The sequence below is a fragment of the Trachinotus anak genome, unplaced genomic scaffold (genome assembly GCF_046630095.1).
Source record: "Trachinotus anak isolate AG129_WGS33_773 ecotype Australia unplaced genomic scaffold, CSIRO_AGI_Tana_v1 ptg000003l, whole genome shotgun sequence".
NCBI classification, from domain to species: domain Eukaryota; kingdom Metazoa; phylum Chordata; class Actinopteri; order Carangiformes; family Carangidae; genus Trachinotus; species Trachinotus anak.
In genome coordinates this window covers 9,284,874-9,311,244 of record NW_027273854.1, presented here as the reverse complement: position 1 = coordinate 9,311,244, position 26,371 = coordinate 9,284,874, and the positions used below count along the sequence as shown (strand labels likewise).

The window sequence follows — 26,371 nt, the reverse complement described above, 5'->3', positions numbered from 1 at the left end:
ATTATGAGAGGTGTTTGAATTGATGTAGTTAGTCTGTATAATTTTGTGCAGGTCTGCGTACCATTGGTGTTATAACAAAACTGGACCTGATGGATGAAGGAACGGATGCAAAGGACATCCTTGAAAATAAACTGCTGCCACTGCGTAGAGGTGAGGACCATGCAGTCACCCACACAAAGACACATTTACAGGCTTTATGTCCGACTCTAGAGTGACTGTTTGTGTTGCTGTGTGCAGGCTACATTGGTGTGGTGAACCGCAGTCAGAAAGACATTGATGGGAAGAAGGACATTCGTGCTGCTTTGGCTGCAGAGAGGAAGTTCTTCCTGTCCCATCCTGCCTATAGACATATAGCAGAGCGTATGGGCACGCCACATCTACAAAAGACACTCAACCAGGTCCGCTACCAACTGTCTGTTTTTGTTTTAATCCACCTCCCTCCATACCATGTCTTTAATTGTACTTCCTTTGTCTGCCTCTAGCAATTGACCAACCACATCAGAGACACCCTGCCTGGTCTGCGCAGTAAGCTGCAGAGTCAGCTCCTCTCCCTGGAGAAGGAGGTGGAGGAGTACAAGAACTTCCGTCCAGATGACCCGACACGCAAGACCAAGGCCTTGTTGCAGTGAGTGTATCTGAAAATGCAGCATGCATGTAGTATTTACAGCAGATAGTTTGAGGGTGCTGTAACATGTGGCGGCCATATTGGATGCTCACTGCACAGGGCAACTGTACCTGAGATTTGCATGCTGGGATTCTCAGTCTTAACAGTATAGAATATTGTTTAATGATTTTCTGCTGTTTTGACTGTGTAGTATATCACTGTCTTTAACATGACAGTGTTAATTTTGTCTGTAGAAGTAATACTAACATCAATGACTTTACCTGTTGTTTCTAATGAAGCTAAAACACATTGTTGAGGTTAAGAGAACTGAAACTTCTCACATATCACTCACTGTGTTTTAGAGTAAAGGGAAGGGCTGCATAGCTCTAGCTGCAAGGAGATTATTCTCACTAGCTGTCATGTCTTTTGTGCTCCATCCTTATCAGGATGGTGCAGCAGTTTGGTGTGGACTTTGAGAAGCGCATCGAGGGCTCAGGGGACCAGGTGGACACCAACGAGCTTTCAGGTGGTGCCAAGATCAACCGCATCTTCCATGAACGCTTCCCCTTTGAACTGGTCAAGGTTGGTGTGCCATGAAGACTAGTGACATAGTGTATTGGCTGTAGGAGTATTCCCAAGGACTGAACTGTTGTTAGATCTGTTATGATTATTAATTATCCTTTGCATCTTCTCTCCCTGTCCCCCAGATTGTGTTTGATGAGAAGGAGCTGAGGCGAGAAATCAGTCACGCAATCAAGAATGTCCATGGTGTCAGGCAAGTGGAGCGGAGACGAAAAAACCTACCTGACTTCCAAAGCAGACTCTCACAGAACTCAGTTGACAGCTGTATTTTGTCTTTACATGAGAGACTCCTGCACCCACAGGCTTCGCTTCTCTCCCTCCGTCAAAGCTTTTATTTCACTATAATTCCAGTATTTATAATCAAGCCTTACCATCACAGACTAAAAGTACCAGTTCAATGTGGCATATTCACAAAGTGTTTTCTGCTCTATGTCAATATTTTTCTCTCTGCTACTTTCCCTCATTGTTCTTTCAATCCCCTTATCTCCTCACTGCAACACCACCCACTCCTTTTCTGTTTCTGTCTGCTGAAGCATTCAATTATTACAAGGTTTTGTGTTACATGTATCTGCTGCGTTTTTGTTCTCATGTGTTCCTCATTGATATTCCTCTGTCTGTCATATCTCCTTTGTGGCTGTGTGCTTAATTACATTTACACCTGGCCATCTCTAGCGCTTTATCTTTAATCCCCATATTGTGGGTGTCAGTGTGTCCATGTTCTGTTTCTTTCCTTTTGTCCATAACCTCAAAATCTCTTCAGTCACTGGATTGTCTTTTTGTGTACCCAATCATCTCATTCATCTTTTTTTTTTTTGGCCTACATGTCTGTTAACTGTCCCATCTGTCTGCCACTGTGCCTCTGTCTCTCTGTGAATCCTCAGAACGGGGCTGTTCACTCCAGACCTGGCGTTTGAGGCCATCGTGAAAAAGCAGATCGTTAAGCTGAAAACGCCCTGTCTCAAATGTATCGATCTGGTCATTCAGGAGCTCATCAACACAGTCAGGCAGTGCACCAACAAGGTACTGCAGGTGTCCAGCATCTCCTGACCCAGCCGAGACATAGGGCAGGGGCAACCATGGGTGTGGCAGAGGGTATTCTGACACAAAGCATTAGCTGGCAGCTTCCGGCAACATCTCCACTGATCAGTTTAGGTCTTGCATTTAAAGAAAGAAACATTGTGTGCGGTTTGCCCTCAGCCCAGCCCAGCCCTGTGTGCCCTGTGTGCAGGCAGCGCTGTCATGTTGTGGAGTGTTGTGACGGGTGACGTGTCGTCGTGGATATGAGATGTTTCGGGGACTCAACCTGTCTGAGCATCTCTGGTCTCTCCTGGACAAGCTGCAGGTCTCACAGCTCAGTACCCATAGCCAGTAAGACAGGAGCTGTAAGCTGTATTTTGGCCTTGAGATGGAGGAGACTTCAGTCTCTACCATATTGACCTAGCTGTAGAGGAACTGGCTATTTGAGGATGAGGATGTGAAAAAACCTGTGGCTTGTCCATCTCCACTGCTTGATTTTTCTATCAACAACTAGAAATGACTAACTGAACAAAGACTTTTTCTCTTTTTTATTTCTTCTCTTTCTCCTTTCTGTCTGTCCTCTTTTTTCCTCTTTTTTAATGTCTGCCTACTCCTCTCTACCACCACAACCAAATGCAATCTGACCCCATGACCCTTCAGAACGGGGCTCTTCACCCCTGACCTGGCTTTCGAGGCGATAGTCAAAAAGCAGATCCTCAAACTCAAAGAGCCCAGCCTCAAATGTGTGGACCTTGTGGTGTGTGAACTCACTGCACTCGTCATGAAGTGTGCTGTTAAGGTAACCAGGAACACACCTGCTGGGATGATAGCATGAAAAGACAAGGGCGTCCTTTTCTCTCTAAATATGCATCTCTGTCATCCCAATACAATGGTCACCCAAGTGAAATCAGCTCCAATCCCTCTTGCCACTTCACCATCCGTGTCCAGTGCTTCAAATGTGTGTGTTGTCCCATCCCTACTCCCTGTCCCAATTCTGGAAGTCTCCATATCATTCAGGTTGAGCATGAACTTACAAATCACATCTGAAATTTTAAGCATAACTTAAAATTTCCACGAGCAAAGCTCCCACATGGTGTGTGACCACAGCATCAGCTCATTTAAGTGTTTTTTTTTCCCCCCACTTTCAAATTGCATCCTCCCTCTGTCCCTGCCCAAGACCCTGCCCTAGTCTGTCAGTCTGGGCAGAGCAGAGCCCAGCTACACTCCCTCACTGACCCGCACTCTGCTGAACTGGACACATAGGGAATGATGTGAGGGCAGGTGAGAAGATACTAACAGCCTTCCAGTGGGCTCTGTGGGTGCAGTGGCACTTTGAATGATGTTTCCATAGCAACGGTGCTCCACTGCCATCTTGTGGACAGAGAAAGGCGCTGCACACCATGAAACGATTCAACATAATCTCAGTATCTCAGCCATCCTCCCCCTCTGTCTCTCAGGTGTACCTCTGCCTTTCACTTTTCCCTTCTCATTCAGTCTCCACTAATCTGAAATACTCTACCATCAGCTAGAGATGACAGCTGTAAAAGTATTGACATGTCTTCAAAGCTGGACAATCCCTCCATTTGTTTCAAATATAATCAGTTCATCTTTTTTTATTCTTTTAGAATAAAAAAAGATGAACTGATTATATAATTGTTAGGTTCACACAATGCAAACTTTTTTTCTTGAAGTCATCCCTGGCTGATAGTAAATGCTTCACCACCTTGTAGAACACTCACTATGTATTTAAGGTCTGATTGTGTGTGCGTGTGCGTGTGCGCGTGCTGGTTTGCGGTTGTTATGTGTGACACTAAAATGTCACTTGACTATCTCTTTCCCTTTTCTTTGTCCTTTACTTATTCTCACTTCTCACACCTGTTTCTCTCTGATACTTATTGGTAAGTCTTACTAAGCTCGAGCTCATATGTAAGTGTGTGTGTGTGTGTGCACGTCTCTCCGTCCAGTGCTGCAGTTGTGTGTTGTGTTGCTTTTCAGCTCAATTCTTACCCCAGACTGAGAGAGGAAACTGAGAGAATTGTCACCACCCACGTCAGAGAAAGAGAAGGAAAGACCAAGGACCAGGTGCGTGGTTAGGATGTTGATTGAATAGACCAGAGCTTCTTGATCTTGCCAAGTGAACTCAGGTCAATTTTTCACATTAATCTTTTATACATTTGGAAAAAATACAGTAAGAGCTGCTGTCTTCAATTCAAATGTAGCTCCACTCCAATATTATGTGGAGTTTAAGTGGGGAAAGGGGAACATGACGAATTTCTTCTTCAGGTGAAGTTGGCAACTGTCACATGAACACTTGAATCTGGGGTTGTCAGTCTCTGCATCTGCTTATCCTCCATCTGCAACAGTTGGAGAAAAAAATGTGCATGATGATGTGTGATCCTTCCAAGTATTAGATTTGCTGTACTATTTGTGAAATAGATTCATAAAGCCATTGCTGGACAGAGCAGCAGTCCTCCTGTAATTTCTTGCCAGTAATTTGGCATCACTGCTATGCTTGCTTGTCAGCTGGTTTCAGCATGTTAGCTTACCAGCAGAGCGTAAACAACCTTTAAAATATTTTCCTTCTAGTGTGTGAGCTAGTATCTTTAGCCTAGAGCTCACAAATCATGCATCAATTGTACACCATAAGCTATTGTGCAAGATTATCTGTAGATCTCAAAACCTCGTACAAGTTTACAAGCTTGTCAGAATTAATTAAAAGCCTGAAATGTTATTGAAAAAGTTCATCATGAGGGCACAGTTCTGCATATTTTAGCACTCAGTTCTGCGTAGTATAATCAGATGAATTGAAACAAAACAAGTTTTTCCGATCAGATTCTTATCTTCCTATTCTCTGCTCTTCAGTTATTGTTACAACATCACAACTAAGCATGATTCTGGATGATGATAGTAAAGCAGTGATTCTATGATTGATTCAGTTTGTTTCAGGTTTAGTTGGCAATGTTGGCAACACTGCCGTCAACACAGCAGAATCCTGTGATAGATATATGGTAGAACAGCAGGTCACTCAATGATTTCAAGACATGACAAGAAGGGGAATTAATCAGACTTCTATGTTTATTTTGTCCAGAAAGTATGTTGATTTGTTGAACTTTATTCTTGACATGATGGAGAAGCATTAACTCCATTCAAACTAAGGCTAATGAGAGTTTTAGGTCTCGCAACAGCTCTGTCAGGCAGGAAATGAAGCAGGTTGAATTAACTGAAACTTTGAGTAAAAACATTGTCAGCTCCACCTCATTTGCAATTTGCAGCATTGATGATATAGAAGATAGTGGAAAATAATTGGTATCACTATGTTTAAATATAGTTGTCACAGTAATCTCTGTCATGGTTACTTTCGTTCAATTCACAAGTGTGAAATATCAGAAGTGAGACTGTCTGTAAGTGGTGTTTAATTGAGACCTCTCCATCCTGATCATGATTTTCTGCCTCTAATTAAGGTTCTGCTGCTGATTGACATTGAGCTGTCCTACATCAACACCAACCATGAGGACTTCATAGGCTTTGCTAAGTATGTACCCCTCCTCCCCCCACCTTTTCTAGGCCAACTTACAGCTTGTTGCCAGCAACCCCAGTCTCAGCACAGGCATTGTGATCCTGATTAACTACATGTTGCCTGTTGTCTGAGGTGCACTTGGGATTCTGTAGATTTGCAAAGGAAGAGCCCCGTAATCCTGTAACTCTCAGCTGTCAGTACATGTGGAACCCAGCTGCCATTTCAGAAACTTTACAGAACCCCCACCAGTTCACTGCTACTGAATCAAAGTGTTGCTTATAATTAGCCACATGTTGTAAGCTACTGTGCATCAGTGTGATGTAGCATGCCAATTAGTGATCCAGCCACATCAGAGCATGAGCATCACCCTGTAGGGGAGGTGGATACTACAATAATCATGAGTGCGCCCCCCCCCCCCCCACCCCCCCACCCCCCCCACCCCCCACCCCCTTTGCATGCAGCAATATCACTTCCCCTACAAACAAAGTCAACCAAGCATGCCTGATTGCTCGACAGATAGACTTCCTGTCTACTGCAGGCTGTTTGGCTGCCACTAGAAAGAATGTTTACTGTACCAATGGACAAGAACTAGTTTACACAACCACAAGGTCCACGGTGGTAATGTGTCACTGCATTCTCTCGTAGCTGCTGTTGGAAACTTATTTGCACACTGCAAAGCACTCAGTTTTTTTTTTTCTGGTTTAGAGTTCGTGGTTTAATTCACGTAGTCCCTAGTGTAGCAGTTGCAGTAGCATGTAGTTGGGTGGAGGCCCCCTCTGTGTGGGTCGTGCCATTGATTGAGTAACAACGCAAACCTCCGTGTGTGAGTGTGTGAGGGTTTATGCCGAGCCTCTGCATGGCAAGTTGATTGCTGTAATGTGTCGGAGGTAATGGTTCTCATGACATCACTTTCAGTCTTGACTACAGAAGGCTGGATGATGGTAGCCCCCCAGGGTACAGCAACAACAGGTGGGCTGACAGAAACAATATAGGGTTGTGTGTATGGTGTGCTCCATATTGTTCTCTACAATACACTCTCACCTTCCTTTGTGTGTGTGTGTAGTAGTACAATAATGATGTTAACATTCAAAACTTTATCTAGACAAGACAGTTGATTTTCATAAAAGACTAAAACATATTGGAAATAAACAGAATATTGTTGAAAGAGATGTACCACATGAATATTGCGTGTGAATATTTTAAACAGGTTGTGGTTGTGGTTTTGGTGTCATCAGTATTTATTTTCTTTTCTCTCCATCTCTATGTAATGACAGCGCCCAGCAGAGGAACACAGCTGCAAACAAGAAGAGGGCCATACCCAACCAGGTACGTTTCATCACTCAGCCTTGGCCTCTTCACCAACCCCACATTTAATCTCCCCTGGCTGATGCCTCCCATTACCAGCCTATTAATCAACCATGTGAATAAAACTGACTCAAGCAATGATTTTAGCCCATAATCTTTAATCTATCCCAACCTATCAAAACCCTACTGTTAACAATATAATAACCAATCCCCCGTACATTACTTTGACTGCTGATTGTACCCAGTCTTTTGTCCACAATGTTGTAAAGCTGGTACCTGTCCTTTTCTGTTTCATTTAGACAAAGTTTGTTGAATTTAAGTGTGTATTTTTAAGATCTTAAGACACGATTATAATACTGCTAATCAGCTTTAGAGATTCCAGTCTCGGTGAGAGGAGAGTTGCCTGAGTGAACGTAAAGAAGACCCTGCTTCTCCGCTTTTCCGAAACAACCATTTGTTTCCATGGCTGTTATTAATTGCCGTTTGCATGTGACACAGGCATGTTGTACAACAGCAAAGCAACAATTAATCACAGAGTTGTTGATTGTTTTGTTGCCTTCCCATCAACTCACAAGCATCTGTTGTATTGAAATTCAGAATGTGCATGGACCTCACAGCTATCAAGTGAGCAACAAATATGACATAACCAAATTGTGGTATACTTGAAGTAATTCTAATTGCATGTAACTCTCTTGCTCTGTCTGTCTCTCTCTCTCTCTCTCTCTTTCACCCTCTCACCCTCTCTCTCTCTCCCTCTTTTTTCTTTCTCTCTCTCTTTTGCTTCTCTTCATCTGTCTTTCTCTGGTTGTCTTATGGATTTCCTGTTTCCTACTGTTTTCCCTCCCTCAAACCTTTCATTCTTACCATTTCACCCTCCTTTTTTCCAACCTTCGCTTCCTTTCACCTGTTACCCTTTCCCTCTTTCTCTCCCTCTCCCCCTCATCCTACTTCTCATCTTTCCCTCATCTTTGCTTGCTTGCTTTCTCATTTCTTTTGGCTATGATTTTATACTGCCCCCCCCCCCCCCTTGCTTTAATTCCCCCTCCCCTTCCTATTACTGCAGGGTGAGATTCTGGTAAGTACCCCACAGATTTAAACCACACCCTGCCAGGGAGCAGCAGTGGTAGGCCATGCAGGAGAACTGAGGCCATCACACACAGGTCAGCCGATATGGTTAGGGTGGAAAGGACAGGATGAACATTTGACTCCTGCAAATACAGGAGTCGATGCCTTTCACCATAATAAGATCTTCTACCTCTCTGCAGCTTGGCGGACTGGGAGAGGTCCACGAGGAGAAGGTAGAGTCTCCAGTCAGATCAAATTGATATCACTTACAATTTGAGCACGCAGTTACCAGTAATTTGGACTGTCTTAACACCTGGCACATTTGCTCTCGTAATCCTTGGTTTCATTTTAATACGACAGTAATTGTCTTTAATTGTACACATTTGGGTTGCTACTAACATTTTACTTTTTTACTTTTGAAACAAAATTAAAATTTATTTTTATCCCCACACAAGATTCTTTTGTAGCATTGCTATTTGTTCTCTACGAGAAAACTACAGAGAGATAACGGAGAAAACTTCCACCCACCAGCGACCGTGGACAGCGTCAGTTCTGACTTGTCTCTGGTTTTCTACCTCTGCTGCTGCCCCATGCATGGTGACTCAAAAGTTTGCCTTGTGAGAATCATCCTAAACATCACTGGGGACAAAATGGGGAGGGAGTGGGGAGCCATCAAATCAACAAAAGACACAAAATGCATCATTTTTTGATTCTTTGAAATTTTATTTGATTTATTGTGTTTCTGTTTTTCTTTTTAGATTAAATGCATGTTCAAATACTTAATATCCAACTTCTCTTTGTTACCAAAAACCCACTTGTCTCCAAGTCTCTTATTGTTATTTCTGTATTCAGAGCTGATCAAAATTGCCTATTTAATTTGGTGACAGGTCATAGCTTTGGGATGTATTTAATTGATTTTAATCAAAATTATTTGTTGGCATCATTTATTTTGTAATTTACTGACAGACAAATCTAAATTCAAGTCTAATCATCTTGATTTCTTTCAATTGTAACATTGGAGTTAATCTCAGATGTAATCCAACATCTTTAATTAACCACAGCATCACTTACATTTACAGAAATGGTTCAATGTTGTTGTCTATCACTGGCAGTGAAACAGTGAAACAAAAAGCATCGCATGATAAGGGATCTAATCTGTGACATCTCATCATTCCCTCTTTCTTAATGTCACCTCGATTATAACATTTCTAACTAACATGAATACAGGGGATTTAAAACTCCTTGTTTCTGAGGGCTTTAAGGTATTTCTTTGCCAAGGCAAACTACCAGTTTAGCTTCCATGCTCTTGCCTCCTCTCCCATGTTTATGTTGGCTCTTTTGAACTAATGAACCATTTTTTTCTCCATAACTCACTCCAGTCCTCTGCTGGATGGAGAGGGAGTTCACAAGAGTGGTCTATAGCAGCCTTTGAAATTGACATTTCCACTTTTATTAGCACAAGTACACACTTTTCAGTTCCCCTCATTGTTCTTGAAATGCCTGAGAGTGTATTTGGAAAAATGTTGGAGAGACAGTTGTGAATAGGGCTCCTCTAAAATGCACGACTTATTTTCCTTAGAGTGATTCACTCAACCTGGCCTCAGTCTGATGTATTTTCTCCCTCTCCAGCTCTCCACTTCAAATTCTCATTTTGCTGTGCAGTTTTCTGTCCCTCCATGAACCCTGCTAACTCTATCAGACGACTAGTCTCTGCATTTAATCTCCTTGATTGCAGTTCTTTTCTCCTCCTTTACCACTGTCTTTAACAGTCACTTCTTCCCATCTTTTTAATTTAAAAAGTATATCTGAGTCCGGTTAACCCAATAATCCTGCTAACATAGGTTAGCTCTTACTGACCCATTGACACTAACATACCACCGCCGACCTTTGTCTTAGATTTGTGTTGGGGCTAGCATGGTCTGGACACCATCTGGTCCTGTTTGTTGGTTTAAAGATTCTTTTGTGTTGAGTCAAAAAGAATCTTCAATGTTTTCAACTAAACCTTCTGATGCTTTTGCATACATCGAGCCATATAACACACAGCATGAATTACTGTTCACTCCACGCTTTTTACTCACTAAGTTTCACTGTTAATCAATGCTTCTGTGTTGTAGAGTATTTTTAAGCAACATTAGACTCAGATGCAGAAATGTTTAATGTTAAGATAAAAAAAGAACCAAATTCACAGTGACCTAGCAGGTAAGCAGGTAAGATTTTATTAGTGCCAGTCTCACCTCAGTATTAATGGTGCAACATTTAATTGGACCCTCATGTCACCAGAGCATAAACCTGATTGTTAAAGCTTTTCCTTCATCCTCCTGGTACCCCTCTCTCCCTACCACCCGTCTCTTTCTTCCACACGGTGTCCCCCCTGTGCAGGTGATCAGGAAAGGCTGGCTGACCATCAACATTAGCATCATGAAGGGGGGCTCCAAGGAGTACTGGTTTGTCCTGACTGCTGAGTCCCTGTCCTGGTACAAAGATGAGGAGGTGAGAGGAATTTCTGTTCCAATGCTGCATTTCGCTGGACACACCTGCATATGGCTGGCTAAGATAGGTGACACAGCACCACAGGAATGCATTGAGATTCTGTCTGTGGCACTGCTGGGATGAACTATCCCAAGTGGAGATTTGGTGCCATCACCCACTTTGGTTGGAGGTGTGTGTGTCCCAGCCCAGCCTAACCAATGTGCAGACTACTGTTCAGCTGGAGCCTGATGAACAGGTAGTCTGAACACTGGGCAGGCGAGGGGGGTGGGGGGTGGGGGGGTGGGGTTACGACTGATAGGAGGAAGGACCCGGAGGTCATTGCAGCTGCAGGTCGCTACCCTAGGACAGTAGTACAGAGGACACAGAGAGCAAACATTACCTCAGTGAAACAACTTCATGTATGAAAAAAGTCGTGTACATGTACACGGCTGCTACAGTAGGACGAACACTGTTAAAACACTACAACGTATATTGTTAAATAAAGCTTAACCTGAAAAATATAATCTTTGTAAGATTACTTTCAAATGATTCATGTAGATAAATCAAGACATTATTCCCTCTTGACTAGATAACTACAGTAAATGCATTATCGGTAGACTTAGCCGAATAGCCTATTGATATTATAGACTTTTCAAAGGTTCTATTCAAGGACTAGAAGAGTAAGATTCACTACAAAGGACGTGCACGGATGGATTAAGTTTACATGAGTTAAAATCAAATGATGTAGTTTCACTGATAATTTGGGTTTTAGACCAAATTCAAAGACTAATTTAACTAAACTGAACATTTACCTCCAGTGATCATAAGTGCACAGAGAGCATTAATAGCATTGTTATGTCCTTACTCACCGCTTGATCTTCTTCCTAAGGCCTCAGTCATAGCCATTCTTCTGTGAAATAAAAAGACCACTAAAACACAGCACTACAAACCACTGTTGAAGATGAACTGCGGTCCAGTGGCCTTGCTGTGCCCCAATACCAACCAGAAACTGTACATTTTTATGGCGGTCGCCTTTGCGAAAAAGCATAGAGAAAGAAAGAACGAGAGAGGGAGGATGGTGGAGGCAAACTGACGTGGCAGGCGGGCTGAAATGTTCCAGCCAGGATCTGACTTTGGAATTTGCAGGAAATCGTACTGGGTTACGGGGGCCGGAGGGGGGGTGTGATATTGTGTGTGTGTGTGTGTGTGTGTGTGTGTATGTGTATGTGTATGTGTATGTGTACAAGTGTGCATGTGTGTAGGCGCTTGTCCACATGAGTCTTCTTGTATCTCTTAGTGGTTGGACAGTTAGTTCTGACTGTACGAGTGTGTGTTTATGCACACACCCAAATCTAATGATTCGTGTTTGTTCAGGCTCATGTATGTTTGTTCGTCTTTGCACGTGCAGTTAAGTGTCTGTGTGTCTGTGTGTGTGTGTGTGTGTGTGCGTGTGTGCGTGTGTGCGTGTGCGTGTGTGTGCGTGTGGTGGGGGGCAGGGGATTGTGTGGAGATGTGAGTGATGTAACTGTTGGGCCTGTGCCGCTTAGTGTTAGCGCAGACGTAAATGCTTCCAGATGTCTCTGCTCAACAGTGAAAGCTGGCACCCCATCCCCCCCCCCCCCCAGAACTTCTCATGCTCCTCCTCTTCTTCCTCTCCTCCTCCCTCTCCTCCTCCTACTCTCTGTCATCATACATTTCTCCATCTCACCAGCCTGGTGGTCGTCCACACAGAGGAAATGAATTCCATTGCATCTGCTCATTGGTGGAGAAGTGTCACAACTGTTGTCCTCTGTTTTCTTCTCGATTCCCACAATATAAACTCACTCTGTGAAGATAAAACTTCTCTGTTACTTGTTCCGGGTTTCAGGGTTTGTTTGTTTTTTTTATTGTGTGTCTGCTGTAAATCAACATTTCTTCTGTGTGTCTCATGGCAGGAAAAAGAGAAGAAGTATATGCTGCCTTTGGATAACCTGAAGATTAGAGATGTGGAGAAAGGCTTTATGTCCACAAAGCACATCTTTGCAATCTTCAACACGGAACAAAGGTCAGGGTTCTGTTTTTGGACCAGTCTGAACGAACACCAACCTTATCTTTGTGTTTTTGTGCGCATGCATATCCTTGTCTACTGGGTTAGCCTACACAGTCAAAAGCATTTGTGTTTCCCTATTGTTTATCTGTGCAGAAACGTGTACAAGGATCTTCGCCAAATAGAACTGGCCTGTGATTCTCAAGAAGACGTGGACAGCTGGAAAGCATCCTTCCTCAGGGCGGGAGTTTATCCGGAGAAGGACCAGGTATGTGGGTCCAACTCTGTGTTTCATTAAAAGCCATGAATAAGTTAATATTAGATTGTTAATTAACAAATGCACACCAGTATTTCTCAGTTGTCATAATTGCTACCTCTGCAGAGAGCAACTACAGAGATGTAAGTTTGGTTATATTCATGCTCCATCTCTGTTGCCTGTGTGTGTGTGTGTGTGTCGTTCTCATCAGACGGAGAATGAAGAGGCTGCTCCTGCAGACACATTCTCTATGGACCCACAGCTGGAGCGACAGGTGGAAACCATCCGCAACCTGGTGGATTCGTACATCGGCATCATTAACAAATCCATCAGAGACCTTGTGCCCAAGACCATCATGCATCTCATGATCAACAGTGTGAGTCCATTATTCCTTAGCAACAGACACAAGCTGATGACAGAGTCTCTGCAGGTTCTGAAACAGGCTTAAACAGTTCGCCTGAGTCTATTACCTTAACACTTTGTGTCCTCTCACAATGAAGCCAGTGTGCTGTGCTGAATGCTTCATCTCTACCTTAATACTGAAAATGTGAACATCCCAATTTTGTAGTGCTCTGTTTGGCCTAAAGAGTTCATATATATAATACTGCATGGAGCCCATTTTTCCAACAAGTGTAGCACTCTACATTACTGTGTTACTTACAAAAGTAATCACAGTACCTGATAAACCAGTGAACTGAGCTGAGCTCAAATGAACTGCTATGTAATTAGGTCTAAATGTCATTGCACCATGGAGCTGTGAAGAATAGTGTTTAGTTTTCCTGTACATTTTTGTAGCAGTGTTTGTCGTGTATTTCATGTTAAAACGAGGCTATAAACTTGAAGACACTAATTAACAGAGTTTATGATGCATGCTCACAGAGACTTGGCCACTTTCCATTTATTATGTTTTATTATTCTAGTGAGCTCACTTGATGACTTCCAGATATCCAGCAGCTACACACACACTCATACTCACACTCAACCGATATATGTGCCATTGTCCACTTACCAACTCCTTTGTCAAGACTTGTAATATTTTATTTTATGATGAAGTCCATAGTAAAAACGACTTCATCCCTTGTGGTTAATTAGTCCCTTCATTTCCTCTCTGTAGCTCTTCTCGTCTTTCAGTCACATTTTTCAATTTATGAACTTTGTGATGGTTTCACTTTTGGCTACTGCTGCTCCACCTCTGAAAGTTTTCAGTGTTAATTGAAATAAGTTGCAACCACCTGTTTTTTAATTGTCTGAACTTGATTATAGGCAAAGGATTTCATCCACTCAGAGCTGCTGGCATACCTCTACTCATCTGGGGATCAGAACAGCCTCATGGAGGAGTCAGCTGACCAGGCCCAGCGTAGGGACGAAATGTTGCGCATGTATCATGCACTCAAGGAGGCGCTGCACATTATTGGCGACATCAGCGCCAACACCATCTCCACCCCAGTACCCCCACCCGTAAATGACCAGTGGATGCAAGAAGCCAGGTGAGAGTGGTAACAGGCTTTTTTTTTATGTCACAGCTGGAAAATGCTAAATCTGCTAACACACTAATTTTAGACAGTGAGCAGATTTTACATATGAAATTAAAAACTGTGAGAAAAAAGACATGCTTTCACCCTGTAGTATTATGCCTGACTTCCTGAATTAGAAAAAAGTTTCAATCTAACAACTCCTGAAGTTCTTCCTAGAGTGGGCTCAGATAAAACCTATACGGGAGAATTAATGAGACCTTTCTCTGTGATTTTCACAATGTCAACATCAGTTTCATTTTCTCATACTCTCCTCTCAGCCCAACCCCTCAGCGTAGGCCGCCTCCTGCAACAGCTGCGCCCCCCAGCCGTCCACCTGCTGTTCGGGGCCCAACACCAGGACCACCCATGAACCCCTCCCCTGCCTTTGGAGCTCCGCTCAACCCTTCTCCTGCCTTTGGTGCACCACCAATCCCCTCTCGCCCAGGCCAACCCATGAACGCCTACAACAGCAGCCAGGATCCCTTCAGTGCACCCCCACAGATCCCTTCCCGGCCAGCCCGTATCCCACCCGGTGTTCCCAGGTACGACTTCCTTTTATGATGTGCTCACCAGTGTCTTATGTGTTTATACTGTAGTTTTATTGCATGTCATTTCAACGTTTTGTCTCTAACACCTCATCATCCTCTGTCTTTCAAGAATCACAGGTATTGTTTTTCATTTCTCACACTCACCAGTTATCTTATTTCTATATTTAATATCATTTGTTTGCATTCATTCTCCTCTCACTCTTAGTTCTCTCTCTACCACTCTCCCTCCGTCCTCACCTTCCGCATTTTCTCTGTCGGGTTGTTTTAGTTTCTCCACTGTCTCTTTGTGAGCATGTCTCACTCCTTGTTCTATATCTTCTCTCCCCGTTGCAGCCGAAGACCCCCCGGCGCTCCTTCTCACCGGCCCACCATTATCCGCCCTGCTGAGCCTTCCCTGCTAGACTAGACCTGTGGCAAAGCCCACCTATGTGTGCGTGTTTGTGTGTGGGTGTGTGTATCTGCACACTGTAGGGCGGGGGCTTGAGGGGAGGGGCTGACTGATAGCGGTGCATATTGTGCATCGTCCAGCTGTATCAATGTCTGTTCAAGCAATGTTAATAAGCTGCTAATATCGTCTTTATCAGTGCACGTGAAAGAACGAAAGCCCTTAACCACTTGAATATTACATTTGACTGCTGTGGAGACTGTGTAATACAAAGTAAAACCCAGCTGATCAGAGGGATGCATTAACTTCTGTCAGTAGGAGACAATGTATCAAATGCAGTCCAAGAGCTTTTTGTAATTGTAATAACTGGTTTATTTCCTCTGACAAGGTTCTTAGCAGAAGCCCGTTAAATAACTTAATAACTGTTACAGGCTGGCTTTCCTCTCCCCTCCCTCCACCTTTTTAGATTGGCCCTGACGCCCCAGTCTACATCACTGTGTAATATACACACTTAACCTGTTGATAATGTTGTACTTGGTTTTCATTTCCTAACTGATTTCATACTGAAAAAACAATAGGTTATTATTACTGTTGTTATTTTGGTGATGTCGATTACATTTCTTTTCCCCTTGTGTTATTTTATTTGAGTGACTTTGTCCTTTTTAATGAGCGTCATAAATGTAGCTTTAAAGATGAAATCCTAATCTCAGCAAAAACAAAGCATAAAAAGACACAGGGCAGGTGAGAGAGTAGCCCCCTCACCCCCACTGTAAAATATCCTTCCACAGAGAAAAGATGTCAGAAAGATTGACCATTATAATCCAAGCACTTCTAACCCATCTAGCCTTACAACAAGCTACTCATAACGTGGATGTTGTAGTCCAGAACACTATGCACAAAAACCCAGGAGAAACCCTGTGTGGGAAACTTTCTCTCCACTAATTCTGAGTAGTTAAAGCCTTGAATTCGAATCCCTTCAGTCTCGGTGGAACCCCAACGAGGCCTTCAGCCCTCTGGTAGACTTTGTTCATTCCTGGATTAGCTGATTCATATAGAACAGAGCACACAGTACATTTTCCTCTCAGAGAGGATAAAACTCAGTGAAGCGGTGGGGTGTGTAGATTAGGACGGATCTGTGATTTAGAGAATAAAGATGGTATTAAGCATTGAGGAGTTGGCACATCTCTTTCTGGGCTCAGTTGTCCAGGACATTTATTGTTGCTATCAGTTCTGCTTCCATGCATAAAAAAATATCATTGTATATAGCTGGCCTATACTGGGGAGTTAGCACTTGTATTTCACTTAATCGCAGGGGTGACAACAAAAACATGCAATTATAATCAAAGACCAATGTGTTCAAATCCAACTCTTAGGTGTCCTTAAAGGAAGTACTAACACATTTCATTAGCTTTGGATGTATGGAAAAAGAGAGGTCATCTCCTGATGCATTATTTATAACCTGGGCATTTGTTATTTCTTTAAATGTTTTTGCCTGCAGTTGTCTCAGCTTTGTATAACTACAGGCTACTCAGCCCCCCAGCTTCTACTGGACTGTTAATTGGGGTTCTGCTACAGGGATTAGCTGTGTAAATGTGGTGTATGTTGGGAGGGCACTTGGGGTTGAACATACACAGTTGTGATTATTTGATAGCGAATACCATTTGATTGCTCTTTGACCATTTCAAACAAATTTTTCCTGAATATGTTTAGGTATTTAGGGGAAAACCAGTCAGGCGGGAGTGACGTTGGGTTACTTGGATGTTTTTCATTTTTGGTTTGATCAGTAGAGATGGTGAGCGGGTGGTGGGAGTTGTGGTGTATGAAGGCACATCCTGTCTTAAGAAGCTGTCTAGACTGTTCCCCATTCATACCACAGAGGATAGAAACTTAATGAGCCAACATGACAAGACGAAAGAAACTGTAAAGAATTGAAAAATGTCCCAAACCACAGACTCTTGAGACAGAATGTGCTTTTTCTTCCCCTGCATTTCTCTACAGGTGTGGCTTTCAGTGACAGTGCCAGAAAATAAACTGTTCTTAGAAAACCGAATCTGATTCCTTGTGTTATATAGCATTCACATTAGGCCTTCCACAGACCCCTGGTACACAAAATTTAGTAGTTCATGTTATGATGATAATGAGTAAGCTCTTATCGGCCAATTCCCTTGTGCCTGTCACTTCAGCCTCCCCTTGAGAAACCCAGACTGTAAATGCCCTGTAATTCATTAGGTTGTACCCTGCCTCCTTCCTCTTTCCCTCCCCTGTCTGGATCTGGTGGAAGGGGTTGGAAACCAACCTGCAAAAATCTCTTTTCTTTTTGTTTTGCAAACCCTTGTCAAGTGCCTCTGTAGCAATTAATTGATTTGAATAAACAAAATGAACTAATTTAGAAAGGAGAGTAAATAAAGAGGTGTTGTGTACAATAAAGGGACTGGCTCTGGTGGTTGGTGTCTCCTTGTGTCCTGTGTGATCCACTCTCGCTCTCTCTCTCTCTCTCTCAGATAAAGTAGAGCCCCTCCTGGGTTTCCTCTCCTCACTTGCCTCCCTCTCTACATCTAAACCAATGCAGACTGACATAAACCAGCACCTGTTCCTATGGCAACCCTCCACTGGCAGGCAGCCTGCTGTAGGGAGGCATCGCTCAAACAATGGTCACTGTCGCTCAGCACATGCATTTTCACCATATGTGAAGTGATGAACTACAGAATGAACACCTTGTGATAGTGGTAGTATGTATTGAGTCCATCACCATTTTCACTGCAGTGATTTCACCCACTTTGGAAGTTTTAATGTTTTGTCTCGTAGCATTGAATCCAAGCAGATTTAATCAGACTTTTTTTTTTTGCCACTGATCAACAGGAATAGACCCTCTAATGTTTAAGTGGAATTAGATCAGCTTTGATTCATTGTTAAAACATAAAAACTTAGGGGGGTTGAATATTTTATATTATAAGCAATGAACATAGGGTTTGCCCCGTTCTTCCAAACATCTTTTAAGACAGTTCTGTGCTAAATGGCCTCTTTAATTTAAGTGTAGTTTCCTTTGAGTTGCTGCACTTACTAATAAATAATGTATCTAATCACATCCCGCAGTGAGAGTGGAGGATGGGCTCTCTCTACGCCCTCTCACTGACAGAGACAGGATCCTATAGCGTTGCCTATCAGAGTGCGTGGATAAGACATTAATGTTGGCTGATTGTTCCTGAACAGGCGCCCAGCTCCCCGTCGAAACCAGTGGTGACCTCGACCGGCTTGCAGTGGGCACGAAATGACTTCACTCCATGACAACAGCAGGACGACAGGAGAACTACATATCTTATTTCAAGTTCACTCAAAAAGCTCCAACAATGTTGTTAGAGGCCCGTTTCAGTAATCTACTTATGTCAGTGATATATACATTATTCATTACTGAGGCGTCAAACTGTAAACCAAAGTCCTAAGTTATAATTTTTTTTCTGTGGTGAATTTTGTCTAAAATAGTTCTGAGCATGATATTTCCACAGATGGTTAAAACCAGGCTGCTACAGAGTGGACTATAATCTAACACATAAATCTGATGCAGATAGTTCCCATTTCCTTTACCACAAAATTCCCCAGAGGACTGACACAGACTGCTCTTTGAGATACAGTGTGATTTCACTTTCAGAGATAAATGACTAGATACAGAGCCAAGACAGGAGCAGTTCAACGAGAAAATTTATTATTGAGGCATCTGTTCTGTGATGGCAAAGAAAAAATGCCTCTCAAGTGGTGGGAGTGTTAAAACTATGACAATGATTTATGACAGAACATGTAAATGATGGCTCAGGAGGCTGAGCAGTCCCAGCAAGTTCCACAATAGTGGTAGTGATCTGACTGCACAATCGGTCTTGTCTACTGCATTATGTATGTTTTTAAAACCAAAGTGCGATTGCATCCAGATTATGCCATCTACATAACTTCCCTGTTTCTTTCCTTTCTTTCCTGTTTGACCTCCAGATGGAGAAATTGATCAGGGAGATTGCTTGTCTGTGTTTTTATCACAGTAAATATTTTAGTTGTGAAACAGCTTGAGGCTTAGTGTAAAAAAAAAAAAAAAAAAAAGGAGGTGAAGTTTCTGATATTATTTTGCTTTGGTGCAGCTTCTGGTTTGATAAAACATAAATGCTGATGTAAAATGTATTAACTAAAATTCAATAAAAAGCATGTCCAGTGAAAACAGCTTTGGATTTATAGCTGACAGTAGTTCAGCAAGTATTTTGTGTGTGTGTGGAGGGGGGGGGGGGGGGGGGGGGGGGGGGGGGTTATTACAGTACTAATGTCACTGGAATTCTTAAAACATTTACCCCAGCCCAGAACAAAAAAGTTCCCAGTGCATGATGAATCAGTTTTTCAAAACTGTGAACTTTCCCTTTAAACTCAGCTCCCAGGGTAAATGTCAGTTGAGGGTTTCATCAGTGTCAAACAGACACTCTGCACTCTGTTGGCTGGACTGTAAAGAAACAGTTCTGTTGTGACTATGTGCGGGTTCGCTTGGTGTCGTCAAAGAGGCGCCGCAGGGTGTAGATCTGTGCGACGGCCACGGTGAGCATGACAAGCAGGTTCAGACAGGACCAGAAGGACACTCGCCACAGGTTGTCCTCCAAAAGGTAACGGTCCCTCGCCTCAAAGGCCCGCAGCACAGTCTGGACCTGGCGGCTCCTCTCTAGGTGCTTGTACACAGAATCCATCTTCGCCTGGAGGAGGGAAAAAAAAAAAACCAAGACCAGATAGGAGGAGATGAAAGAGAGAGACATCAAAAAGAATGGCTTCAGATAATTCAAGTGCTGTTTGGAGGGAAATCATAGCTGCAGCAGATGTAATAGCTCTTTGTGTTTCCCCTCTTACCCTGATGTCCTCCAGTTCGTACTCCACCATGCTCTCTGTCGCAGCCATGTCTGCCCACTCATCTGGGCCTCTACCTGTGCTGCTCTGACTGTTAATCAGCACCTCAAACAACACCATCTTCTCTGACAGCTTACTGAAGCTGTTGTCGAAACACAGCCGGTAGTCTCCATCCTCTGTTTGATCCACCCTGCAAAAAAAAAAAAAAACTGGGTGAAAATGCATGTACGGAACAGATCTCAAATCAAGTCCCTTTCTTTTACTACAGGTTCTCACGTAGGAAGTGCACTATCTTAATGCCTGCTTCCACTTTCTAGTGAAATGGTTTCAGTACCAACCGACTATCACATCATCACATCAAAAGGAGGTGGTTGTCAGAAAGCATTGAGGTGACCCACATGTGGATGCCGTCAGATCTCCTGAAGTCAGAGACCAGTCGGTGTCCGCTGGGTGAGATGAGGGCAAAGCCGACATCAAGGCCTGACCCGGCTATCACCTGTGAGAGAGGTTGACATGGGGACAGAGGTCAGTCATGCAGCATATTCAGGTTACCCAGAATTCACTCACATATCCACTGTTATCGTCTCATTTTCATTCCTGACGTGCAGCTCAAGCTTTAATCAAACTATGTGGGCAAGCGGCTGTCTGAAATTTAAATTAAGGCCCTGGTAGTACACTGGGCGGCAACCTAGCTCACACAGTGAGAATAACAGAACAGTTTGGGTATCTGTGTCTGGAAATTAATTTTTTCACTGCAGACCACTGCCTCCACTTAGTCCTCTACTCAAAGAGGAGTGAGGTTTAGTTTTTATATTACATCTTGTAGAATAACACAATGAAAACATGATCTTTGGTCCCTCTTTTTTTTTTTTTTTTTTTTCAAGAATGTCAATATGTTGTGTCAGAAAGTACATTTCCACGTCATGCAGCAGCCTGTCAACCTCGCAGGAGATACAGAATGAGACCTCTACATCCGCGCAGCGTCAGTGACAACGCCCCAGTGATCCAATAGGCTCCTCTCTAACGTCATGACCATAAAATGACTGAAGGTCAGCAACATATTATGAGTGACATGAGGGCAGGTGTGCATTTGAATATGAAGCTGTGTGTAAAACTGACTTGTATTTGAAATTAATTTAGCAGACCATCATATATTTTGGTTGCATTACAATATTATGTCGTAAGTACATCTTTGTGCTTGTTCCTAATGGATGCTTAATACTTCTGAAATGTACTTGTGCAGTATGGGTCAAAGCAGATGAATATTTCTGAGCTTTTCTATGTCTTATCTCAGGAGTCTTCAGCAGCAGCAGTAGTGGAGGTCCTTATCTTTCTCCATGCAAGACCAAAGTCCACAGTCTGTTCACTTGTTTTTCAGTTAGACATGATTCACAAACTTCAATAAAGCTATTCAAAACTTCACCTTCACTGTACAAGACAGACAAGTAAGAAAGATAGAGAGTAAAGTGTATTTACAATTACCTGGTATTCAACTCTCATGCTGTCATTCCTGCTGGTGGTTTGGTAAAAACACTCGGTGCTGGCAGCAGGTAACAGAAATGTAAATTCCATATCTTGACTTGGCCCCAAACCCAAAGTCAAGTCTACAGTCAGGATGAAACATGCCAGAAAACACAGCTGTGCAGACACCTCCTGATCCATCATGCTCCGGCCGCAGTGCATAGTCCATTTATTCCACTTTGACCAACTCCTACGTTACACTTGCACAATAAAACTGTCTCTCTGTGTGTTACTTTCTCTCATACTCCAACGGGGGGAAAGGAGCCTGATAGTTACTGCTTCCTTGATCAAAGCTGAATGAGTGGAGTGGAGCCACTCTCTGTGTCCACCAATAGGGCTCCACATGCAAAACTGAGAAGCAGAAGGTACCAAGGTGCAACATGCTCTGTTTACACCTGGAGTATAAAGCCCTTCACAGTTACTGAAAAGGTACGTCTTTTTTGTTTGTTTCTTTGTTTGTTTTTTAAAGTTTCATTACTTTTTAAAAACTTTTCATACTGATTTACACTTGTTCTTTTTTTTTCAAATCAGTATAAAAAATGTTGTTTTTTTTTGTTTTTTTTACTCCATTTCATCCCTAACAAATGTACATGTCATATCCTCTTATATCCTATGGGTGGAGCTGTGACTAAAAGCAGACAAAAACCAGGCCATAGCCTTGATATGGTTGCAGGTGTTGGTACATGTATAGGTGACAGGGTTTCACAATTATATCATGGTTGTTTAATTTTTTTGAATATATGTAGGACAAATCTAACAGATGGTCGGAAGTCAGCAACAGTGTGCTTGGTGGTCAAGTCACGTCACGCTTGCATCATGTTTTTGAAGTTCATTTGGCTTTGTGGCCCTGAGCCCCTACTCTGGCCCTGCCTTACATAACCACGCTGTCACAGCTTTATTAGGACTTCCTCCTTCTCCTGTCAACCAAAATTATTTATCCATTTGGAGTCAGAAGCTATTCATTACACATTATAAAAAGTATTGTGATGTGGTAAGTTTCACTCCTGCTCAGACAGCAGAAAGATCTTCTAACACAGCTCTGTAGCTGGAAATCTTATGTTATTTTATGTTCACTTCCATCTATCACACAAAAACACAATTATTTCAGGAGGTGAAGAAATGTGCCTCTAACAAGCTTAGCATTTACATCATATATCATCCTAAATTAATCACCACACTGAGCCCACCACGTGACTCGTAGATCTGCACTGTCCCCTGCAACAAAGCGTGGTTGCGATTTGAATCTTAAATTCCACCGTAGTCTATAATTGTTGCCATCAGACACATGAGACAAGCCACACATAGTGTGTAAGCAAGAGAGGAAGTGTGAACGGAGATGTTTCAACATTGCTATTACAGTAAAGTGGGAGGGTTTATAGGGGAGCTTAAATGCATTTTGCTGTGTTTCCCACTTAGTGACTGTGGCCGTCTACCCTGAGGCTTTGTCACTCATTGTTGGTTGGGTTCTGCATCTGCATCTTAGCAAAATTGACATCCGCTACGGGGTCATTTTCATGTTTGCAGTTGCTGAGTGCAGACAGGTGCATCTCTGACCGCCTCCAAAGGTTTGGTACATCTCAAGGTTTCTATATCTGAGTCTGTTCTTTATCTGACTACTCGTGAGCCATCTCCACTTGAACCTACCACAAGTAAGCCCACCCGTTTTGCTACTTTTTCACACTTCTACGTCTCAGGTCTCAAGTTTCCACAGTCCCTTTTGAAGTTGCAACTGCTGACAACTTCTGGAGAGTATTTGAGTCTTGAACCATTTTTTTTTTTTCCCCCCCCAGTTACAGACAGAGCACTGTAGATATGGCCGAGGATAAGCATCCTTCTGTGTATGTGGTGGACACCCATGCCAGTCGGCCTCCACTGCCACCCAGGCTTGGACAGAAGAATCAGCGTATGGGGGCAGCACAGACCCTGCTGTTCCTGCTGGTGAGCGTGGCGTTGTGTGGCATGGCCATAGAGGCCTGCCTCATCTACCATCTCTACCAACATGAATCTGTGAGTATCAGCTTTGTACTTTCTATTTGAATCTGGGATTTTTTCAAAAATGAATGTCAAAGTTATTCCCCTTTGTTTCATTACATTTTGAATGTCACTGCCCTTGTAACATCTCATTCAGCTTTAACGGCCTATTTTCACTTTCAACTTGCTTTATTTTTCTTTCTCTTACTTTTTTCTTTAATGTTCAACTCAGAACTCTCTAATGCTTTATTTTCCTGAGTCCTTTGTATTTATTTTTATGCACAACTGCAATTACTTTAAGTCAATCTAATTTGTATTGATACTATTGAGGTAAAATGTGAAGATAAAAAACAGCAAAATACCAAAATGAGTGACCTTGAAACATAAAAGGATGTCATGAAGCATTATGAAAGAATTTGATGGTGATGAGAAAGTTACTTTAAAGCTCTAAAGTTTCAACGTTGTAAGTTTTATTGATTAAATATAAAATACCAGGTAGAAATGCAAGCACAGTTATCATTGTTCACATAATTTTTTTAAATGTGCATTTCACAGAGTCACACGCTACCCATAGGAAACTGTTTGCTCTGCTTTGCTGTTGTACTTCCATAATCAAAGTGGAAATATTTTCTGTCCAGGAGTCACTTTTTGATCACAGATTTTAGCATAGTTTTTTACCATGGGGCTTTAAAAAATCGTTCCTTAAACATATTGTGAGACAAAAACAGACCTGCACTTCAAAACTTCTCTTTGCGTAACAGTTATCTGCTTTGTGAAGCAAAGTCATCAGCCCAAAAAAGGACCCTCGTGACAGAAACTAAGCTGACATTTACTCAAAACATATGAATGATTGTTTTTCTCCAAAAAAAGTGCTGACGGCAAAATAATTTCACTATTAAGGGGAAGAAAGTGGAGTAGAGATGGAGAAGTACATTAACATCCGGCCCATTTATGAAGAACTCCACTGACGTCCCCCGGGGGGCAGGGGCATGCAGATCTCATGTTCCATGATGCTGGATGGTCACTGCTTTCCCGTATCTTTGTGACTCAGTTTCCCGTCTCTGCCTGATGCTCTGTCTGAGGGCAGCAGTCATGGGGTTTGGGGGGGGGCATTTTTTGGTCTGACACTGTTTGGCAAACGAGGGTGCATACGTACTTTAGAAACAGGGGACAGTGAAGAAAAGGAAGTGGTCTATTTCCTGTTAGATGACTGTGATCTACCTTTCGCTCATTGCCAGAAACTCAGACCTGTGCTACTTTCATACGCAGAAAGATAAAACCATAAAGAAATTTAAAAAAAACAAGAAGTTGCCCTTTGTCACAATTTTATGAAAAATTCTTTTAGGATCTGCTTGCGTTTGGCATGATCATAGTCTTTTACGTCGTATTTCCACAACTTTGTCGCATATCCACCAGTGGTGTTTGCACCTGCACAAACACATGCACGCACACAACTAAGAGTTGTTTTTTTTTTCTTGATTGCATTGCAGGCGCAATCAGGATCGTCCTCGAAGCAAAGTGGAGGTATGTCTCAGCACTTTGTACTCAAATGGTAAATCTATTTGGTTACTTAATGAACATTAGAGACACTGTGTTTGTCCTCACACAGATGAAGATGTTACTACTCCCAGTCAGCAGCACGGGTCTGATAACTCTCCCTCCAAACCAGTTGCACATCTGACAGGTGAGACCAGCATTGCTGTCATATCCATCACCATACATTTTAATTTTCAGCGAATCACCAATGCAGAAAATAAAGTGTTTGATATATTTTTGTGTTCTCAAGAGTAGCTATTCATCAGGTTTGAACAAAATAACCCTTCATGCCTATTTATGATGTCTTGTTTGTTTTTTTCCAGATGGACATGATGTAGTTCATAAACCAGATATCATGGCATGGAGTATGATCGCAGAACCTCTCCTCTATGAAATGGGCTACAAGGATGGAGGTCTTATCATTCAGAAAGAAGGTTATTATTATGTCTATTCAAAGGTTTTCTTCTTCGACTGTGGTCCTTTTCACCATTCTGTCATTAGGAAAACTGTAAAGTATGTTGGGGCGGGTATTCCCCTCCTGCAGTCCAGGAAATACTCCAAGAAGTCGGGCACAGCGCGATCCAACAGTTACCTGGGTGGAGTGTTTCACCTTGAGAAAGATGACGCTCTTTATGTGAAAGTCAGCAACACCACAAAGATTGACCGACATGGATCCTATGAGAACGTCTTCGGTGCATATATGATATAAACGTCACACTGATCATCATCACTGTCACCATGAATCTGAAAGTTTGGAGTAAGAATAGATATAAGTGGATAAGAAATGTTGTAGAAGCATCTCAGGGATCAATAATGATTCTCTTTGTAATGTAAAAGCAGGTCCATAGCCAGAAAGAGAGATGCATGTGAAACCTATGTGGGCCTCAGAGTGCAATGAAGGTGTGTGGTGTAACAAAACTCCCTTTCAAATCAGTGAGCAGTGAGCACTTTTTCTATGCTCACTTGCACATTCACATCAATCAGTTCTTCTAATTTTCATATTGCTACTGAGTATAAGCGCAGGCATCATGCTAAGATAAAAAAAAAAAAATACAAAGTGTGACCTTAAACATTTCTTTTCATTCTTGCTGTAACACACCATATTTATTTATTCCTTTAGTGACGAAACTGCTTTAATTCTGCTGTAATTATGTGCAATAATGTACAAAAAATAAATAGAAAATGATTGAGA

At 42.5% G+C, this 26,371-nt stretch overlaps 3 protein-coding genes and 1 long non-coding RNA gene across 10 annotated transcripts in view; 2 read left to right on the top strand and 2 right to left on the bottom strand.

Annotated features, from left to right (window-relative positions):
- dnm2a (dynamin 2a) overlaps positions 1 to 19,493 on the top strand; it is a 27,672-nt gene extending 8,179 nt beyond the window's left edge. The window contains exons 5-21 of one of the 5 annotated variants that reach the window (XM_071472612.1): positions 52 to 150; positions 238 to 398; positions 483 to 625; positions 1,051 to 1,186; positions 1,312 to 1,379; positions 2,068 to 2,206; positions 4,199 to 4,285; positions 5,665 to 5,735; positions 6,995 to 7,046; positions 8,291 to 8,323; positions 10,470 to 10,580; positions 12,494 to 12,603; positions 12,742 to 12,853; positions 13,053 to 13,217; positions 14,105 to 14,328; positions 14,634 to 14,897; positions 18,499 to 19,493. In XM_071472612.1, the coding sequence (XP_071328713.1) occupies positions 52 to 150; positions 238 to 398; positions 483 to 625; positions 1,051 to 1,186; positions 1,312 to 1,379; positions 2,068 to 2,206; positions 4,199 to 4,285; positions 5,665 to 5,735; positions 6,995 to 7,046; positions 8,291 to 8,323; positions 10,470 to 10,580; positions 12,494 to 12,603; positions 12,742 to 12,853; positions 13,053 to 13,217; positions 14,105 to 14,328; positions 14,634 to 14,897; positions 18,499 to 18,529 (2,006 nt within the window). In that variant the 3' untranslated portion in view covers positions 18,530 to 19,493. Of the gene's footprint in view, positions 1 to 51; positions 151 to 237; positions 399 to 482; positions 626 to 1,050; positions 1,187 to 1,311; positions 1,380 to 2,067; positions 2,207 to 4,198; positions 4,286 to 5,664; positions 5,736 to 6,994; positions 7,047 to 8,088; positions 8,101 to 8,290; positions 8,324 to 10,469; positions 10,581 to 12,493; positions 12,604 to 12,741; positions 12,854 to 13,052; positions 13,218 to 14,104; positions 14,333 to 14,633; positions 14,898 to 15,236; positions 17,732 to 18,498 lie in introns of those variants that run through there. The other 4 variants (XM_071472589.1, XM_071472597.1, XM_071472606.1 and 1 more) reach the window with 4 other exon arrangements.
- LOC139614980 (uncharacterized) lies at positions 8,793 to 12,487 on the bottom strand. The gene is made up of 2 exons (XR_011687192.1): positions 11,429 to 12,487; positions 8,793 to 10,919 (listed from the first exon to the last, which is right to left on the bottom strand). It is a non-coding gene; the product is annotated as an uncharacterized lncRNA (long non-coding RNA).
- tmed1a (transmembrane p24 trafficking protein 1a) lies at positions 18,967 to 21,972 on the bottom strand. The gene is made up of 4 exons (XM_071472666.1): positions 21,634 to 21,972; positions 20,550 to 20,647; positions 20,155 to 20,341; positions 18,967 to 20,003 (listed from the first exon to the last, which is right to left on the bottom strand). The coding sequence occupies exons 1-4, from the start codon at positions 21,832 to 21,834 to the stop codon at positions 19,785 to 19,787; spliced, it is 705 nt and encodes a 234-aa protein (XP_071328767.1). The 5' UTR covers positions 21,835 to 21,972; the 3' UTR covers positions 18,967 to 19,784.
- Positions 21,967 to 26,371, top strand: tnfsf14 (TNF superfamily member 14). 3 transcript variants are annotated; one of them, XM_071472686.1, is made up of 6 exons: positions 21,967 to 22,101; positions 23,197 to 23,321; positions 23,463 to 23,679; positions 25,134 to 25,167; positions 25,253 to 25,327; positions 25,503 to 26,371. In XM_071472686.1, exons 3-6 carry the CDS (start codon positions 23,485 to 23,487, stop codon positions 25,886 to 25,888), a joined length of 690 nt encoding a protein of 229 aa, XP_071328787.1. In that variant the 5' UTR covers positions 21,967 to 22,101; positions 23,197 to 23,321; positions 23,463 to 23,484; the 3' UTR covers positions 25,889 to 26,371. The 3 variants fall into 3 exon arrangements, with proteins under 3 accessions (XP_071328787.1, XP_071328798.1, XP_071328777.1); XM_071472676.1 differs by having other exon boundaries at positions 21,975 to 22,101; positions 23,089 to 23,321; XM_071472697.1 differs by lacking the exon at positions 23,197 to 23,321 and having other exon boundaries at positions 21,971 to 22,101.